Below are 18,765 nucleotides of genomic sequence, written 5' to 3' on the forward strand. Positions count from 1 at the left end.
CTCACCACGAGGGGGCACTGGAGGTCAAATGGGACCCGGCTGGCCCTCACCACGTCTAGGGGGCACTGGAGGTCGACTGGGACCCGGCTGGCCCTCACCACTTCAAGCTCCATAGGAGACGTTGCTTTTAGCAGTGCAGCCCCCCAAAATAGCAAACAAAAACATATAAAAACTGGAACGAATCTCTGATTTATTGTACAGATGTGGTGGTGCAAAACAGCGGGTGCTCTTTCACCAGCTCCACGGGCTACAGTTCTTCAATGACATAGCAAAGGCGAGCACACAACGTTGTTTCACTATTTAACCAGATAGTCAACTGACTAACAGGCCAGATACAGTAGGTTATAAACACACGTGACCCATGACTGTATCAATATTAAAAATATATTATATTCCACATATAATATTATATAATAATATATAATAATATACGCCATTAAGCAGACACTTTTAAGCGACTTAGTCATGTGTAGCTTAACCTAAATATGCTTTACGTAATGAAGACTGCATGTGTAATAAAACAATTCACTTTTAAATAGTTCTCTAATTTAACATTACGGAATACCCAAGTCGACTGCTATATTGGTATGACATGCATTACCTAACTGGGATTGTGCCCAGGTGCGTCTCGTTATGTGACTCTGTAATATTGGTGCTTATTTGTAAAGGCTGGCGTGCCTTGAGAGGACAAGAGAAGTGAGGTGCCTTAGACCAAATTTCCAGTACTGGCTGCCTGGTAGTTGAATCGTAAGTATGGAAAAAGTATGACCTCTAGTCAGAATCAACTCTCCTTCTCCCTGGGCATGTCTCCCTAAACCTATGACCTCTAGCCAGGATCAGCTCTCCTTCTCCCTGAGCACGTTTCCCTAAACCTATGACCTCTAGCCAGGATCAACTCTCCTTCTCCCTGGGCACGTCTCCCTAAACCTATGACCTCTAGCCAGGATCAGCTCTCCTTCTCCCTGGGCACATCTCCCTAAACCTATGACCTCTAGCCAGGATCAACTCTCCTTCTCCCTGGGCACGTCTCCCTAAACCTATGACCTCTAGTCCAGGCACGTCTCCCTAAACCTATGACCTCTAGTCAGAATCAACTCTCCTTCTCCCTGGGCACATCTCCCTAAACCTATGACCTCTAGCCAGGATCAGCTCTCCTTCTCCCTGGGCACATCCCCTAAACCTATGACCTCTAGCCAGGATCAGCTCTCCTTCTCCCTGGGCACATCTCCCTAAACCTATGACCTCTAGCCAGGATCAACTCTCCTCTCCCTTCTCCCTAAACCTATGACCTCTAGTCAGAATCAACTCTCCTTCTCCCTGGGCACGTCTCCCTAAACCTATGACCTCTCAGAATCAACTCTCCTTCTCCCCAGGACCTCTAGCCAGGATCAGCTCTCCTTCTCCCTGGGCACATCCCCTAAACCTATGACCTCTAGCCAGGATCAGCTCTCCTTCTCCCTGGGCACATCTCCCTAAACCTATGACCTCTAGCCAGGATCAGCTCTCCTTCTCCCTGGGCACGTCTCCCTAAACCTATGACCTCTAGCCAGGATCAACTCTCCTTCTCCCTAGGCATGTCTCCCTAAACCTATGACCTCTAGCCAGGATCAACTCTCCTTCTCCCTGGGCACGTCTCCCTAAACCTAAGACCTCCAGCCAGGATCAACTCTCCTTCTCCCTGGGCACCTTTCCCTAAACCTAAGACCTCCAGCCAGGATCAACTCTCCTTCTCCCTGGGCACCTTTCCCTAAACCTATGACGTTTGTATGTATTGCTGTTTCTATTTTAAAGTGAAAGCTAATAAGTATGTGTGGGTGATAGGATCATTGTATGAGCGTTAGCGCTGAAGATTGTGTGATATTATTGCTGAGCGCTCTAATAGTGAATATAGATATGTGACTCAGTAATATTGGTGATGAAAGATATTGGTGCTTCAGAAAATAAATCTGCTGTCTATTTGAAATCTATCTCAGGCACATCAGATACAACTTATTGCATTAGGCTGTATCAGGTGTGATAGTGCCGGGCTGGATGAATATGCTTTGGTACTTTGTACTTACATAATAACTGCTATGTAATTACAGTTGGTATTGGTTGTTAGAGAACAACCAACATGTTTCAGAACAATGTTGATACAGCATTTATTACTGTGTACTAGATATCTAGGTTTGAGGGCAGCTTGATGCATTGTGACTGGATACACTGTCATTAATACAGTGTATAGGCATCCATCTCACTGCCGCTAAATGATTATGGATTGATAAGTGATTTGTAGTGAACCTCATCGTTTTGAGTAATAGATTTCTAAATACATTTCACTTATGATTCAAACCATGGACCTCATCCCTGTTAATTACTCAGTAGTGTTCAAAAACCTTCCTCAACCATGAATGGTTATTGTCAGACGAATCCATACACCTCCTCCCCCTGGGCAAGATCATCTAACATCACAAAGTTTACTTCCACTACTATGCTTATGACACACAGCTCTACCTCTCCACCAAACCCACCACTCCCCTCCCTCCCTCCCACCTCCTCATCAGCTGCCTTCAAGACATGAACCTCCTCAAACTCAACATCAACAAGACATAGGTCATGCTCATCCGCTTCAAATCCACTCTCTCCAAGCGTCACCGTAGATGGTTTCCCAGTCCTTCTGTAAACACAAGTCAAAAGCCTCTGTGTCTCCCTGGATAGTTCCCTCTCTATCAAACCCCACATAAAAACCAGCACCCAGACAGCATTCTTTCACCCCCACAATATCTCCAGGCTCTGCCGCTCACAGTCAAGCTCCACCACCGAAACCCTCATCTATGCTTTTGTTACTTCCTGACCCAGTACCACTGTAACACTCTCCTCATCGGATCCCCATCAAACTCATCAATAGACTGGGTCTGAACTCCGTTGCCAGAATCCACACCCACACCAGATCAACAGAACACATCAAACCAATCCTCACCAATCTACTTTGGCTCTCTGTACAATCCTGTATTAACTTTAAAACACTCCTCCTCACCTACAAAGCCCTCTACATCCTGGCACCCACCTACCTCTCTGATCTTCTCCCAGTCTATGCCCTCTCCTGCTCCCTCCCCTCCTCCTACTGCTGGTCTCCATGTCTCCCCCCCATTCCTCCTCTCTACCATGGGTGCCATGTAGCTCCTATTCCCAACCCTACCACCTTAAACCAAACCCTTACCCTAAACTGTGTACCCTACCACCTTAAACCAAACCCTTACCCTACCTACCTACCACATTAAACCAAACCTTTACGCTAAACCGGGTACCCTACCACCTTAAACCAAACCTTTACCCTAAACCTGGGTACCCTACCACCTTAAACCAAACCCTTATCCTAAACCAACCCTACCACATTAAACCAAACCTTTACCCTAAACCGGGTACCCTACCACCTTAAACCAAACCCTTACCCTATAAACCAACCTTACCCCCTAATACCAAACCCTTAACCTAAACCAACCCTACCACTTTAAACCAAACCCTTACCATAAACCAACCCTACCACCTTAAACCAAACCCTTACTCTAAACTAACCCTACCACCTTAAACCAAATCCTTACCCTAAACCAACCTTACCATCTTAAACCAAACCCTTACTCTAAACTAACCCTACCACCTTAAACCAAATACCCTAAACCAACCTTAAACCCCTAAACTAACCCCCTAACCCGGGTAGCCTACCACCTTAAACCAAACCAAACCTTTACCCTAACCCGGGTAGCCTACCACCTTAAACCAAACCCTTACCCTAACCCGGGTAGCCTACCACCTTAAACCAAACCCTTACCCTAACCTGGGTAGCCTACCACCTTAAACCAAACCCTTACCCTAAACCAACCCTACCACCTTAAACCAAACCCTTACCCTAACCCGGGTAGCCTACCACCTTAAACCAAACCCTTACCCTAACCCGTGTTTGTATCCTCTTCCCAACCCCTCCCTTCTCTTTTTAATTGTCCTGTTTTGTCTGGTCCTTTGATTTGAGATTGTTTAGATGTTATATTCCACTGTTGATTGATGCACTTGATTTTATGACTTCATGTATCACACTTAATTTTATATAGAACCTACTTTTAATGTAAGATGTCCTTGAGTGTCCTGAAAGGCATCCGGCAAATTAAAATGAATTATTATTAGTGAATCGGGAAAAAATAAAAAATAAGATGTCGTTGGGCAGATAATATCGCTTTTAAATAATACTTTTACTTTAAAACGCCTTTAAAAAAAGAATCCAGCAGGAAACAGTCTTATTTGAAATGAGGAATATATCATATTTTTCTGACTAAAAAAGGAATACTCTGGAAAAACTCATTATTCCCTCCATTTCATACCTTAACTACAGACACATGTAGTCCTCTAGCAGCCTCTGTCACCAAGGCTGACTGCCTCCTTTTCATACCCCGTTCATGATAAGACACAAGGGTATCCCTGATGTTAGCCGTTATGAGGTGTCTCCTACAACAAAAAGAAAGATATACAAAATATTACATTTTAACATGGGTGTATGTAAGTGATTCCTAGTCTTTGAACTAGAGCCTTCAGTCCTTTGATTTCACCGACAGGGAATTAGCCTTTGCCAGCAAGACCAAAAGCCCTTGGTCAGGGTAGTAGGAGCCAGTCTTTTCATTATACTGCACTAACATAGATAACGTACTGCAGGTTACAATATGAAGCAGTAGAAACAATAAGGGGTCTTCCATGTCCCTGTTTTGGTAAAAAGCTGCGGGCCTGGAGAAATGTTACCACTCTCAAATTCATAGACAGAGCTATGGATGTAAAGGACTGACCATCCATGATATAGCTTGAGACATATAGATATTATAACTATAAACAAGCTATAATGTTATTTATTCATCAGTATCATCATTTAACACCTCAATAATCAATTACATTTACTAGCATTTCCTATTGGATCATAAGTGTTGGACTAGTAACCGGAAGGTTGCGAGATCGAATCCCTGAGCTGACAAGGTAAAAATCTGTCGTTCTGCCTCTGAACAAGGCAGTTAACCCACTGTTCCTAGGCCGTCATTGAAAATAAGAATTTGTTCTTAACTGACTTGCCTAGTTAAATAAAGGTAAACATTTGTTTTTTAAATAATGCAGAGAAACAAGGTTGCCAGAAGGATTCCATGACCTGGGACTTTTATCTGATAAACAAGGCAAGCTCGGTCTCTGCTCTGGCCATCTTACTTCCTGGTGTGTGCCCAATCAAATGCCAGTTCTCTGTTGACAATAAAGATGGACTATGCCAGAGGGAGTTGGTAGAAGTTGATACAGGGTCAGATATTTCTTTCACCACGCACAGCTAAGGTCAGGATTGTGGGAGGATAATCTGATCCTAGATCTGTACCTTGTGGAAACTTTACCCCGGAGCGACAGAGACACACAAAAGTCAAGTGACTCATCATGTTGAATAACAGAAGGTCTTGTATGCACCGTTGTGTCACTCCTTAAAGATTACATTTGATGGCTAAACATTAACAAGTTATGACCCTGTTTGTTTGCCATGATGGAGAGAATAGTGAAAGAAAGTATACAGTTGTGTTGTTCAACCCATTCGTTACCATTCATACCATCTCATCTAAACCGCTAAAGAAATGATTTCCTTCTGTCTCTTGTTTCTCTGGATTCCTATAACGTCTGCAGGTCAGTACAGATATAATGTGGCTAGAATCATGTTGCTAGAATCATGTTGCTAGAATCATGTTGCTAGAATCAAGTTGCTAGTTATTTGAACTTCAGAAAACTACTTGGTCAGTACTTAGGCTCCAGACTAAGTGACATGTTTACTTCATCTCACTGTAGAGTGAGGATCTGTGTTTAAACATAGTCCGAGCCGTAGGTATTCAATCAATTGACAATAGGGGTTTTACAAATATGTCAGAAATGACAGAAGACATGCAGATCATCTATGTTACGTTATTGAATTATAGTATTATATTCACAGCTCCATATTGTATGATATTACATGATCAATCATATAATTATTATATTATATTCACAGCTCCATACTGTATGATATTACATAATCAATCATATAATTATAATATTCTATTACAGCTCCATACTATATGATATTACATAATCAATCATATAATTATAATATTCTATTACAGCTCCATACTATATGATATTACATAATCAATCATATAATTATAATATTCTATTACAGCTCCATACTATATGATATTACATAATCAATCATATAATTATAATATTCCATTACAGCTCCATACTATATGATATTACATAATCAATCATATAATTATAATATTCTATTACAGCTCCATACTATATGATATTACATAATCAATCATATAATTATAATATTCTATTACAGCTCCATACTATATGATATTACATAATCAATCATATAATTATTATATTATATTCACAGCTCCATACTGTATGATATTACATAATCAATCATATAATTATAATATTCTATTACAGCTCCATACTATATGATATTACATAATCAATCATATAATTATAATATTCTATTACAGCTCCATACTATATGATATTACATAATCAATCATATAATTATAATATTTTATTCACAGATCCCCACTCTTTGAAATACTTATACACTGCAGTCTCAGGTGATACTGACTTCCCAGAGTTCATGGTGGTGGGTTTGCTGGACGACCAACAGTTTGTGCACTTTGGCAGCAACACCAAGACACTGGTCAACGACGCTGAGTGGATGAATAAGACAGAAAAATACTACAGGGAACTCTACACTGAGCCCCTGATTAACCAATATGAAGGCTTCAAAAACCTCATTACGTTTGCAAAGAAGCAGTTTAACCAAACCCAGTCAAAAGGTAGCAGAATGCACATGGGCATGCAAACACAACACACACACACACACACACACACACACACACACACACACACACACACACACACACACACACACACACACACACACACACACACACACACACTTACATAAATGAATAAAGCAGTTTATAGCTAGTATTACATGGCCGTTGCCCAGGTAATAAAGGTTTACTGAAGATAGACCTCTCTCTCACTCTTTCTCAGGTGTTCACACAATCCAGAACTTGTACGGCTGTGAGTGGAATGATGAGACTGAACTCCAAGATTATTTCCATCACTATGGATACGATGGTGAGGATTTCATTTCATTAGACATGAAGACCGTAAGATGGATAACCTCCGTACAGCAGGCAGACACCATCAAACAGAAGTGGGACGACAACAGCAAGGATCTGCACTATCTCAAATGGTACTTCACTAAGGAGTGTATTGACACTTTGAAGAAGTATGTGAACTTCGCCAGCAGCGTCTTGAAGAAGATAGGTACAGAGACACTGTCTGAGACACATGGCATCCTATTCAATCAAAACCTATTACCGGTTGTTTCCGGCTTGAGGCACAACAACATCATTCCCCAATGCTAGATGCTATTTTGAATTCATATTTCGATCCCTCTTCTTTCCTCTCCTTACTTCTCTCCAGTCCCTCCCTCAGTGTCTCTGCTCCAGAAGACCCCCTCCTCTCCAGTGACCTGCCACGCTACGGGTTTCTACCCCAGTGGAGTCATGGTCTCCTGGCAGAAAGATGGGCAAGAACAGCATGAAGATGTGTTGCATGGAGAGATTCTCCCCAACGGTGATGGAACCTTCCAGAAAAGTGCCCACCTCACAATCGACTCTGAGAAGTGGGAGAACAACAACTACACCTGTGTGGTTGAGCACAAAGAGAACATCATCGCCATCAGACTGAATCAGTCTGTGATAAAAACAAACAGTGGTAAGATTAATAACATCTTACATTATGACAGAGAATTACGTAACTTACTGTAATATTCACTGTGTGTTCATGGGTGTCTGTTCCTCAACTCAGTCAAGCCTCTTGAAACTGTCCCCATCATTATTGGAGTAGGAGTAGTAGCTGTCATCCTCCTAGTCTCCTTCATCATAGCTAGGTTTATTATGTGGAACAGGAAGAGTACAGGTGAGCAACAACATAAATAATATGTGATGAGTACAGTACATTACAAATATTTCTCAAGCTGTCTTAGTGTCACATATGGAGGTGAATAAGCCTGGAGAAGCCCACATTTATTTGAACCTGGCGTGGGTTGGTATGTACAGTGTTGATGCTTAATTCAGCTTTTAAAGTAGTCTAACTCTTTGGCTCCCTTCTGTTTTGTATTAGCCTCTGATGATGGTTCCAACCCCTCCATGACACAGCAGAACCAGATGCAACTTGAGGTTTCTCTCTCACTAATCAAACAGGTAATGTACTGTATCTATAAAGGTCCAGTGGCATCAAGTGGTTTGTACTCCTATTAGATTATGCTTGTCTGTCTGTCCGTCCTTCTGCAAATCAAATCTCAATTTTTCCTTTATCTACCCAAATGTTTGTCTCTTTGTCTGTCTGTCTGTCTGTCTGTCGGTCTGTCTGTCTGTCTGTCTGTCTGTCTGTCTGTCTGTCTGTCTGTCTGTCTGTCTGTCTGTCTGTCTGTCTGTCTGTCTGTCTGTCTGTCTGTCTGTCTGTCTGTCTGTCTGTCTGTCTGTCTGTCTGTCTGTCTGTCTGTCTGTCTGTCTGTCTGTCTGTCTGTCTGTCTGTCTGCCTGTCTGTCTGTCTGTCTGTGTCTCTCTCTCTCTCACACAGGAGAGAAGCAGAGAAAAGAGGACCTTTATTGAAGGATAGTGAGGCCAGCTGAAAAGTGCTACCGAACAATAGGATGTTTCATCTCATGATTAACACCATGTCTGCTCAAATCCGACATCACAGCTCTTATGAATATACCACACAGTACTTGAATATAGGAAAAATCCACCGTCACTGAAATATTCTTTAAGTTTTCATGCATTTTTTAGCAGCAGAGATCGGAACAAATGGACACGTTTAGGCGGAAGCTTCGTCAGCGTTTGGAGAACAATCAGCATTCACCCATATTTATAGATGACATCATATGGCAGTACTGCTTGTTTCTTTTTTTACAAACATTATTTACATAATTACTTACATTCATTATTTATATTAATTATTTCAATGAATTATTTACATACATTATCTATTATTTTCCACAAGATATTCAAAATCTACCACAAACTATTCATGACGGCAGATTACCATGTTTTTCTATTATGTAAAAGGGATTTTCAGCAATAAAATTGGATTGTTAATACCATGTTGTGTATTTGTACATTCTGGTCAATGCAATGAGCGTGAAATTAGCAGCAACTATCTGACCTCTGGAATGTCATCATGAATTACCTGAGCTCATGTGTACTGTAGTGTGTCCTGTGTAGATCATCACCAGACAGGAGGACTACATCAGGCTATATATGTTCTCTAGATTTTCTTGAGTTTCTGTTACCACCTAGAACAGTCAAATGACATCACTTTATTAAGTTGTAATTAATGTATTATATGGAGATTGTGATGACGCAAAAGAACATAACTTATTGCCACAACACACAAAGTGCACCATAGGTGTTATTGAGTGTCAGCATCTGCATTACTTAATTCAGTAGGCTTCAGAGACACCCATTTTTACTTCCTGTTATATGTATTGTGACCCCTCCCCCCAGTGAGCAGCAGCTCTTATTCCTGTGGCCTGACCAGAACTAACACATTGCTGTATACAGCGTTTTATATTCTGTTGCTGTCTAGGGACTTCCCAGGTCAGGCAGCAGGCTTCAGACTTCACCTACTAGCTTTATACACTCAGGGACTGACTACACAGCCTTACAGGAAGTCCATGAAGCTGTGTGTAGGATATTTTGTAATAATGAACGGCATACACTCAGCTCAGCAGAGGAGTGATGTTATTTGAGACGCTGTTCTGTTTAGAAACATGATCTTAATGTAACAGAGCAGCAACAGAACAGAGGTGAAGAACAGAACACTGTGTGTGACAGAGCAGGAATAGAACAGAGATGAAGAGCAGAAGACTGTGTGTAACAGAGCAGGAACAGAACAGAGATGAAGAACAGAACACTGTGTGTGACAGAGCAGGAACAGAACAGAGACGAAGAACAGAACACTGTGTGTGACAGAGCAGGAACAGAACAGAGACGAAGAACAGAACACTGTGTGACAGAGCAGGAACAGAACAGAGTGAAGAACAGAACACTTTGTGTGACAGAGCAGGAACAGAACAGAGATGAAGAACATAACACTGTGTATAACAGAGCAGCAACAGAACAGAGGTGAAGAACAGAACACTGTGTGTGACAGAGCAGGAACAGAACAGAGATGAAGAACAGCACACTGTGTGTAACAGAGCAGGAACAGAACAGAGATGAAGAACAGATCACTGTGTGTAACAGAGCAGGAACAGAACAGAGATGAAGAACAGCACACTGTGTGTAACAGAGCAGGAACAGAACAGAGATGAAGAACAGAACACTGTGTGTAACAGAGCAGGAACAGAACAGAGATGAAGAACAGATAACAGAGCAGGAACAGAACAGAGATGAAGAACACTGTGTGTGAAAGAGCAGAACAGCAGGAACAGAACAGAGACAGAAGAACAGAACACTGTGTGTAACAGAGCAGGAACAGAACAGAGATGAAGAACAGCACACTGTGTGTAACAGAGCAGGAACAGAACAGAGATGAAGAACAGAACACTGTGTGTGACAGAGCAGGAACAGAACAGAGACGAAGAACAGAACACTGTGTGTGACAGAGCAGGAACAGAACAGAGACGAAGAACAGAACACTGTGTGACAGAGCAGGAACAGAACAGAGACGAAGAACAGAACACTGTGTGTGACAGAGCAGGAACAGAACAGAGACGAAGAACAGAACACTGTGTGTGACAGAGCAGGAACAGAACACAGACGAAGAACAGAACACTGTGTGTGACAGAGCAGGAACAGAACAGAGACGAAGAACAGAACACTGTGTGTGACAGAGCAGGAACAGAACAGAGACGAAGAACAGAACACTGTGTGTGACAGAGCAGGAACAGAACAGAGACGAAGAACAGAACACTGTGTGTGACAGAGCATCAACAGAACAGAGACGAAGAACAGAACACTGTGTGAAAGGCTGACAGGTGATCAAACCCTAAACATTGAAACTGAACCCTCAACATCAGAATATATTCAGCATGTTTATCTCTGTTTCAGGCATTATTCAGGACAACAGTAAGTGGCAGCCTTTATTCTGCTTCTGACATCATCACTGAAACTGAAAGAAAATGCTTCATCTTGTAGTTGTTCATTATTTATCATCTGACTTTGGATGTATTGTGTTTGACTGTATCCATTTTACAATGTTGTTGTGTCTGTTTTCCTTGTAGCTTCGTCTCATGGTTCTCTCTCACTAATCAAACAGGTGAATGTCTTTCTAGTTGTCTGTTTTGAAACATCAATGTCAACTTTCTCCTATTGGCGTGAATGCATGTCATGATGTACACAAGTTTAAGATACTAGTAGATATACTACATGTCCAAACATGGATGTTGACATTGACAACTTGAACATCTCATTCCAAAAACAGTGGCATTAATATGGACTTGGTCCCTCCTTTGCTGCTGTAACAACCTCCACTCTTCTTGGAAGGCTTTCCACTAGATGTTGGAACATTGCTGTGGAGACTTGCTTCCATTCAGCCACAAGAGCACTGGTGAGGTCTGGCACTGATGTTGGGCGATTATGCCTGGCTTGCAGTCGGTGTTCCAATTAATCCCAAAGTTGATGATGGGGTTGAGGTCAGGGCTCTGTGCAGGCCAATCAAGTTCTTCCACACCGATCTCGAAAAATCATTTCTGTATAGACCTCACTTTGTACATGGGGGCATTGTCATGCTGAAATAGGAAAGGGCCTTCCCCAAACTGTCGCCACAAAGTTGGAAGCACATAATTGTCTAGAATGTCATTTTATAGTGTAGCATTAAGATTTCCCTTCACTGGAACTAAGGATCCTAGCCTGAACCATGAAAAGCAGTCCCAGACCATTATTCCTCCTCCACGAAACCTTACAGTTGGCTCTATGCATTGGGGCAGGTAACGTTCTCCGCAAAACCCAGAATTCACTGTCAGACTGCCATATGGTGAAGCGTGATTCATCCCTCCAGAGAATGCGTTTCCATGGCTCCAGAGTTAAATGGCTGCGAGCTCTACGCCACTCCAGCCGACGCTTGGCATTGGGTATGGTGATCTTAGGTTTGTGTGGAAACCCATGGAAACCCATTTCATGAAGCTCCCGACGAACAGTTATTGTGCTGACATTGCTTCCAGGCAGTTTGGAACTCGGTAATGAGTGTTGCAACCGAGGACATTTTTACGCTCTACGCACTTCAGCACTCGCCGGTCCCGTTCTGTGAGCTTGTGTGGTCTACCACTTCGCGGCTGAGCCGTTGTTGCTCCTAGAAGTTTTCACTTCACATTAACAGCACTTACAGTTGACCAGGGGATCTCTAGCAGGGCAAAACTTTGACGAACTGACTTGTTGGAAAGGTGGCATCCTATGACAGTGCCTCGTTGAAAGTCACTGAGCTCTTCAGTAAAGGTCCATTGTACTGCCAATGTTTTTCTATGGGGATTGCATGGCTGTGTGCTTGATTTATACACCTATCAGCAACGGGTGTGGCTAAAATATCCAAATCCACTCCTTTTGTAGGGGTGTCCACATCCTTTTGTATATATGGTGTATCTCAAGGTGGGATTTGGCACAAGTCATTTCAGTGGAATATGCTGTATTAGATTCAGTCATCTTATTAACCGACTGTCTTTCTGTCTGTTTGTCTGTCTGTCTGTCTGTCTGTCTGTCTGTCTGTCTGTCTGTCTGTCTGTCTGTCTGTTTACATGAGAGAAGCACAGACAAGAAAATAAATCAATAAAACTATTCTAGAAGTCTGAGTCAAAGTAATGTTCACCCAGCCACAAAGACACATTTCTCTAAAACATAACTTAACATAACCTGTCATAATGTGGTCATAACACTTTCATGACCCATATATTTACACCTTTTGTGACATATATTGTGTCACTTTATGGCTGGTTATGACACCTACATAAGAGTATCAGAACCCACATTTATTCAACTTAATGTTTTCACTGCCATGAAGTTTCCTTTCGCTTTGTTTTTGTTGTAATGAATTCTTTCAGTCATGTTTTTTCCCCTCATATTTTACTGTAGAAAATACACTTTATGACACTGTCAAGGAGCATTATGAACGTCATAATCATATAAACCAGATAGGCCTATCACATACAAGCCCTTACATCAGTCATCAGTGAAATAAAGGGTTTCTTGTTCTGCTCCTGATATCTGCTCCTGCATTCATCCCGTTCATCAGCAACAGAGCATAGGGGTAGGTGCATGTCTGACATCAATTTGTGCGCAATTTGTGCGCATTAACATACTGTTGACACATAGGCTATGATGTAGTGAAATGTTTGTGAGGTTTGTGTGGGTTTTGTGGGGTTTTACAGTCTTGTGTAGGTGTCACAACCAGCCATAAAATAACGCAATACATGACAGGCCTAAAAAAGGCCTAAAAAAATGTGTCATGACAGTGTTATGTCCATATTATAATAGGTGATGACAAGTTATTTCAGCTGTTTTGACATATTTTGACAAGGTCATGACCCTGTCATAATGTGTTATGAAGCTGGGTGTCAAGGAAATTGTTACAACTTCTTGTAACTAATAACTGCACAACTAAAATCTACAATGACAGAAATCTTCTTTTAATTATTATTATTTTTTTTTACAATAACTGGGTCTGATATTGGGGTTATAGGTTTTAAAATGGTTTGAAAATCAAAAACAGATGGGATTTTACTGAAAATTAGTTCTTTTTACTTTTGCTAACCTGTGAAGTTGTTAGATGTTACAAACTAAGTTCTAAAACTATAATGTGCTATACTGTCAACAACCGTGAATAAAGAACATCACTTTTGTCTTAATAACAGACAATATTAATAACTTCAGAACTTTTGGATTATCTTTCTGCTACACAGGTAAACCTGGAAGTGTTAACATCAATGTAAAACTAGTGATAAAACTATAATAATGCCACCTTTTTAGACCCCATGTATCCCTGGGTTTTTGGGATCCGTACTCCATGCTGTTCAGTAATGCTCTACTACATCATTCAATAGCCGTTTTATTCTTAACAATGGTGTACAAATGATTTTCTCAGATCTTTACAGTTTTATAACGGACATATTGGAGGTGGCCTGAGTGCCCGTATGTTTGTCTCTCTGATTTCAGAGGGGTTGGGTTAAATGCGGAAGACACATTTCAGTTGAATGCATTCAGTTATGTAACTGACTAGATATCCCCTTCCCTTTTCCTTTCACTTTCTGCTATCATGCCAAGGAGTTGGAAACTTAGTTTTATCTTTTGTGTGATTACATTTTCAATATACAGAATTCTTCAGTGGAGGATTACAATCATAAATCTGTATATACAGTTGATTAAAAAAAGGTTTCTAACTTACTGAATGTGTCTTTGTGCTTCATATTGTTGTCAATGAGCTTTGAGGAGCTTCAATCAGCAGCCAAACAGAGGACATGTGCCCTGGTCAGATGCTGTAGTGCTGAAGAGACTTAATTCACTACTGTTTGTTACTGTGAATGTACAGATGTTTCATACTAGACATCACACCTCATCAGATACCCCCCCCCATTCTCTGGTACATACAGTTGAAGTCAGAAGTTTACATATACCTTAGGCAAATAAATTTAAACTCAGTTTTTCACCATTCCGGACATTTAATCCCAGTAAAAATTCCCTGTTTTAGGTCAGTTAGGATCACCACTTTATTTTTAAAAATGTGAAATGTAATAGTAGAGAGAATGATTTATTTCAGCTTTTATTTCTTTCACATTCCCAGTGGGTCAGAAGTTTGCATACACTCAATTAGTATTTGGTAGCATTGCCTTTAAATTGTTTAAATTGGGTCAAACGTTTCAGGTAGTCTTCCACAAGCTTCCCACAATAAATTGGGTGATTTTTGTCCCATTCCTCCTGACAGAGCTGGTGTAACTGAGTCAGGTTTGTAGACCCTTGGGGTCATTGTCCATTTGGAAGACCCATTTGCAAAAAGTTTTAACTTCCTGACTGATGTCTTGAGATGTTGCTTCAATATATCCACATCATTTTCCTCCTCATGATGGCATTTATTTTGTGAAGTGCACCAGTCCCTCCTGCAGCAAAGCACACACACAACATGATGCTGCCACCCCGTGTTTTACGGTTGGGATGGTGTTCTTGCAAGCGTCCCCCTTTTTCCTCCAAACATAACGATGGTCATCATGGCCAACAATTCTATTTTTGTATCATCAGACCTGAGGACATTTCTCCAAAAAGTACGGTCTTTGTCCTCATGTGCAGTTGCAAACCGTAGTCTGGATTTTTTATGGCGGTTTTGGAGCAGTGGCTTCTTCCTTGCTGAGGAGCCTTTCAGGTTATGTCGATATAGGACTCGTTTTACTGTGGATATAGATACTTTTGTACCGGTTTCCTCCAGCATCTTCACAAGGTCCTTTGCTGTTGTTCTGGGATTGATTTGCACTTTTCGCATCAAAGAACGTTCATCACTAGGAGACAGAACGTGTCTCCTTCCTGAGCGGTATGACGGCTGAGTGGTCCCATGTTGTTTATACTTGTGTACTATTGTTTGTACAGATGAACATGGTACCTTCAGGCGTTTGGAAATTGCTCCCAAGGATGAACCAGACTTGTGGAGATCTACAATTCTTTTCTGAGGTCTTGGTTGATTTATTTTGATTTTCCCATGATGTCAAACAAAGAGACACTGAGTTTGAAGGAAGGCCTTGAAATACATCCACAGGTACACCTCCAATTGACTCAAATGATGTCAATTAGCCTATCGGAATCTTCTAAAGCCATGACATTATTTTCTGGAATTTTCCAAGCTGTTTAAAGTCACAGTCAACTTAGTTTATGTAAGCTTCTGACCCACTGGAATTGTGATACAGTGAATTATAAGTAAAATAATCTGTCTGTAAACAATTGTTGGAATAATTACTTGTGTCATGCACAAAGTAGATGTCCTAACCGACTTGCCAAAACTATAGTTTGTTAACAAGAAATGTGTGGAGTGGTTGAAAAGCGAGTTTTAATGACTCCAACCTAAGTGTATGTAATCTTCCGACTTCAACTGTAGGTTATACTGTAGTCCTCTCTGGTCTCCTCTCATCTATTTACATGACCTTTGACCCCTCAGGCCAGTCACCAACAGGGCTGTTAAGGCACAGTTACTGTAATCACTAATCAGACATGTATGAAAAGAAAACATACAACGACAACCCTCATAGACAGGATTTTAATGACCAGTTGCCTACTGGAGAAAGGCTAGTGGACTTTGGGAGGCTATGTTAGAATTATTGAGGCCTATGTTTAACATATTTGTTATATATAACTATAAACAAGCTATAATGTGATTTACTCATCAGTATCACTCTTAAAACATCTCAATAATCAATTATATTTACTTGTGCTTTCTATTTCAACTTATGTTGCTCAGTTTACCCTGGTGCCTGATGATATTGTACTTCTTTCATCTCCTATTGGATCATAATTCCTCCACTGGTGTGTTTTCATGTCACCTACAACATCATACCCAGCAGTCAGTCCTTATTCCATGATGTTTTCTTTTTATGTGTGCATTATGTGTGAAATAACAAACATAACACCATAGCAAACATTATATATTTGTTTACTTCTAAAGCCATTCAAATATGGCTTAATATGTTCTGTATGTCCAGTTAACAGAGGAAATCAGCTGCCTTTTCATTCTTCCTGAGTTGTAATGTCACATAATTTCCTGACTGTTTCCAGAATGCAGAAAAACAAGATGGCAAGAAGGATTCCATGACCTGAGACTTTTATCTGATAAACAAGCCTCTGCTCTACCCAGCTTACTTCCTGGTGTATGTGCCAAATCCCAGTTCTCTGTTGACAATAAAAACTGACTATGCCAGAGGAAATCTGTAGAAGTTTCCACCAGCCACTGATACAGGGTCAGATATTTATTTCACCATCCGTGGTTCATGTTAGGAAGTAGGGTACTCAGATTCAAGATTTGTGGTGAGAGGCAACTTCTACTTTGAGCATGACAGAGATGGAGCAGCGTGAAGTTGCCCTAATATGCTGATCTTGGGTCAGTTTTGCATCTTCCCCACTAATGGTTAAGGTTAGGATTGGGGGGGGGAAGCTGATCTATAAACTTTACCCAGGAACGACAAAGACACCCAAAAGTCAAGTGACTCATCAGGTGATTTCTCTGAAACAGTGTTGAGGAGAGTTACAGTCTACCTGTAGATGGCACTGTGGCATTGTTCATCCTTCACTGTAGCCTATTGGACTGATGGTTTGTCCATTCACAGACTTATTAGCTACCTGATCTTGATGTGGTTATCCCCTCCACACACATACCAGAACACACTGTGGGAGTGGCAAGAATTCCAGAACACATTTTAATTGTGGAGAAAAAAATGAGAAAATATGACCAAAGATGACTTGGTTAGACGTGCAGGCCTGTTACTGTAGTTATGGTCAAAGAGTTTCAGCTAGTATCCACTGGCTCTGTTCTAGTTCTTTCAGTAACCTGAAGTCATTGTGACACAAAAATACTGAAAATAATGTTGGCTAACAAACAAATAATGTGTAAATGTAATAGGCTTACCTCCCACAAAGGGTGTTTGGATATGAAAACCATGTACTGTATAGACTCCTAGAACTAGATGATGTGTCAGTGTGTCAGACATCTCACGAATAAGGGCAGATAGACACAAGATGGCTGCATACTGACGCTCATACAGGAAAGGGTGTGGTACTTACCTCAGCACTCACTGTTGGACTCCCCCTCCTTGTCTGTGTATGTTTGTGTGTGTGTATGCATGCTCTGCTCGTGTTTGTCTGTGTGTGTGTGTGTGTGTGTGTGTGTGTGTGTGTGTGTGTGTGTGTGTGTGTGTGTGTGTGTGTGTGTGTGTGTGTGTGTGTGTGTGTGTGTGTGTGTGTGTGTGTGTGTGTGTGTGTGTGTGTGTGTGTGTGTGTGTGTGTGTGTGTGTGTGTGTGTGTGTGTGTGTGTGTGTGTGTGTGTGTGTGTGATTTTGTGTGTGTGTTGTTTGTGTGTGTGTTTGTGTGTGTGTGTAAAACAATGTGCACAGTACTTTGATTGCATTTCTATGCTGTATTATTTTGTTGCTGTGTTTTTCAGTGTGATGATATAAAACAATATCAAATGGAGCAAGATCCCAAAATCAAATCAAATCAAATCAAATCAAATCAAATTTTATTTGTCACATAACATGGTTAGCAGATGTTAATCAGTGACGAAATGACAGTGCTTCTAGTTCCGAACAATGCCGGCCGAACAAAGTAATAGAAAAACTAACAATGCCCACCCAAAAAACTACTGTCTTATAACACAGTGTAAGGGGATAAAGAATATGTACATAAGGATATATGAATGAGTGATGGTCATCTTCCCAAAGCAGCATAGGCAAGATACAGTAGATGATATAGAAAGAATACAGTATATACATATGAGATAAGTCAAATCAAATCAAAACCAAGTGGCATAGTTAAAGTGGCTAGTGATATCCAACACTGTGCACCTCCTTCAATAGGTCATATTGTTACGTCCGTCGTTGGATGAAGACCAAGGTGCAGCGTGGTAGGAAACATTTGACTTTATTTTAAAATGACACGAAAAAACCAACAAAATACAAACGATCGTAAAGCTCTGTAGCGCTAAACAGCA

General features: G+C 41.0%; 1 protein-coding gene and 1 long non-coding RNA gene across 13 annotated transcripts; one reads left to right on the forward strand and one right to left on the reverse strand.

Annotated features, from left to right (window-relative positions):
- Nucleotides 1-252: 252 nt before the first annotated feature.
- On the reverse strand, nt 253-17,790 carry LOC121841474. 12 transcript variants are annotated; one of them, XR_006080497.1, is made up of 8 exons: nt 17,686-17,790; nt 7,858-7,980; nt 7,698-7,738; nt 7,506-7,606; nt 3,868-4,476; nt 1,377-3,637; nt 1,290-1,344; nt 253-1,044 (listed from the first exon to the last, which is right to left on the reverse strand). It is a non-coding gene; the product is annotated as an uncharacterized LOC121841474 (long non-coding RNA). The 12 variants fall into 12 exon arrangements; XR_006080502.1 differs by adding an exon at nt 1,188-1,242 and having other exon boundaries at nt 1,431-3,637; nt 7,506-7,738; XR_006080506.1 differs by adding an exon at nt 1,188-1,242 and having other exon boundaries at nt 1,290-1,337; nt 1,424-3,637; nt 7,506-7,738.
- Nucleotides 5,071-8,480, forward strand: LOC112233299 (major histocompatibility complex class I-related gene protein-like). The gene is made up of 6 exons (XM_042310066.1): nt 5,071-5,670; nt 6,591-6,854; nt 7,078-7,356; nt 7,516-7,809; nt 7,903-8,013; nt 8,218-8,480. Exons 1-6 carry the CDS (start codon nt 5,622-5,624, stop codon nt 8,352-8,354), a joined length of 1,134 nt encoding a protein of 377 aa, XP_042166000.1. The 5' UTR covers nt 5,071-5,621; the 3' UTR covers nt 8,355-8,480.
- Nucleotides 17,791-18,765: the final 975 nt, after the last annotated feature.

This window comes from Oncorhynchus tshawytscha, linkage group LG31 (assembly GCF_018296145.1).
Source record: "Oncorhynchus tshawytscha isolate Ot180627B linkage group LG31, Otsh_v2.0, whole genome shotgun sequence".
NCBI classification, from domain to species: domain Eukaryota; kingdom Metazoa; phylum Chordata; class Actinopteri; order Salmoniformes; family Salmonidae; genus Oncorhynchus; species Oncorhynchus tshawytscha.

Bases quoted from the DNA above. Each gene is read 5' to 3' on its own strand.
- LOC112233299 (XM_042310066.1), top strand. From the start codon at position 5,622: ATGATTTCCTTCTGTCTCTTGTTTCTCTGGATTCCTATAACGTCTGCA. The intron at 5,671-6,590 runs GTCAGTACAGAT...TTTTATTCACAG, and splicing joins GATTCCTATAACGTCTGCAG to ATCCCCACTCTTTGAAATAC. The intron at 7,810-7,902 runs GTAAGATTAATA...TCCTCAACTCAG, and splicing joins TGTGATAAAAACAAACAGTG to TCAAGCCTCTTGAAACTGTC.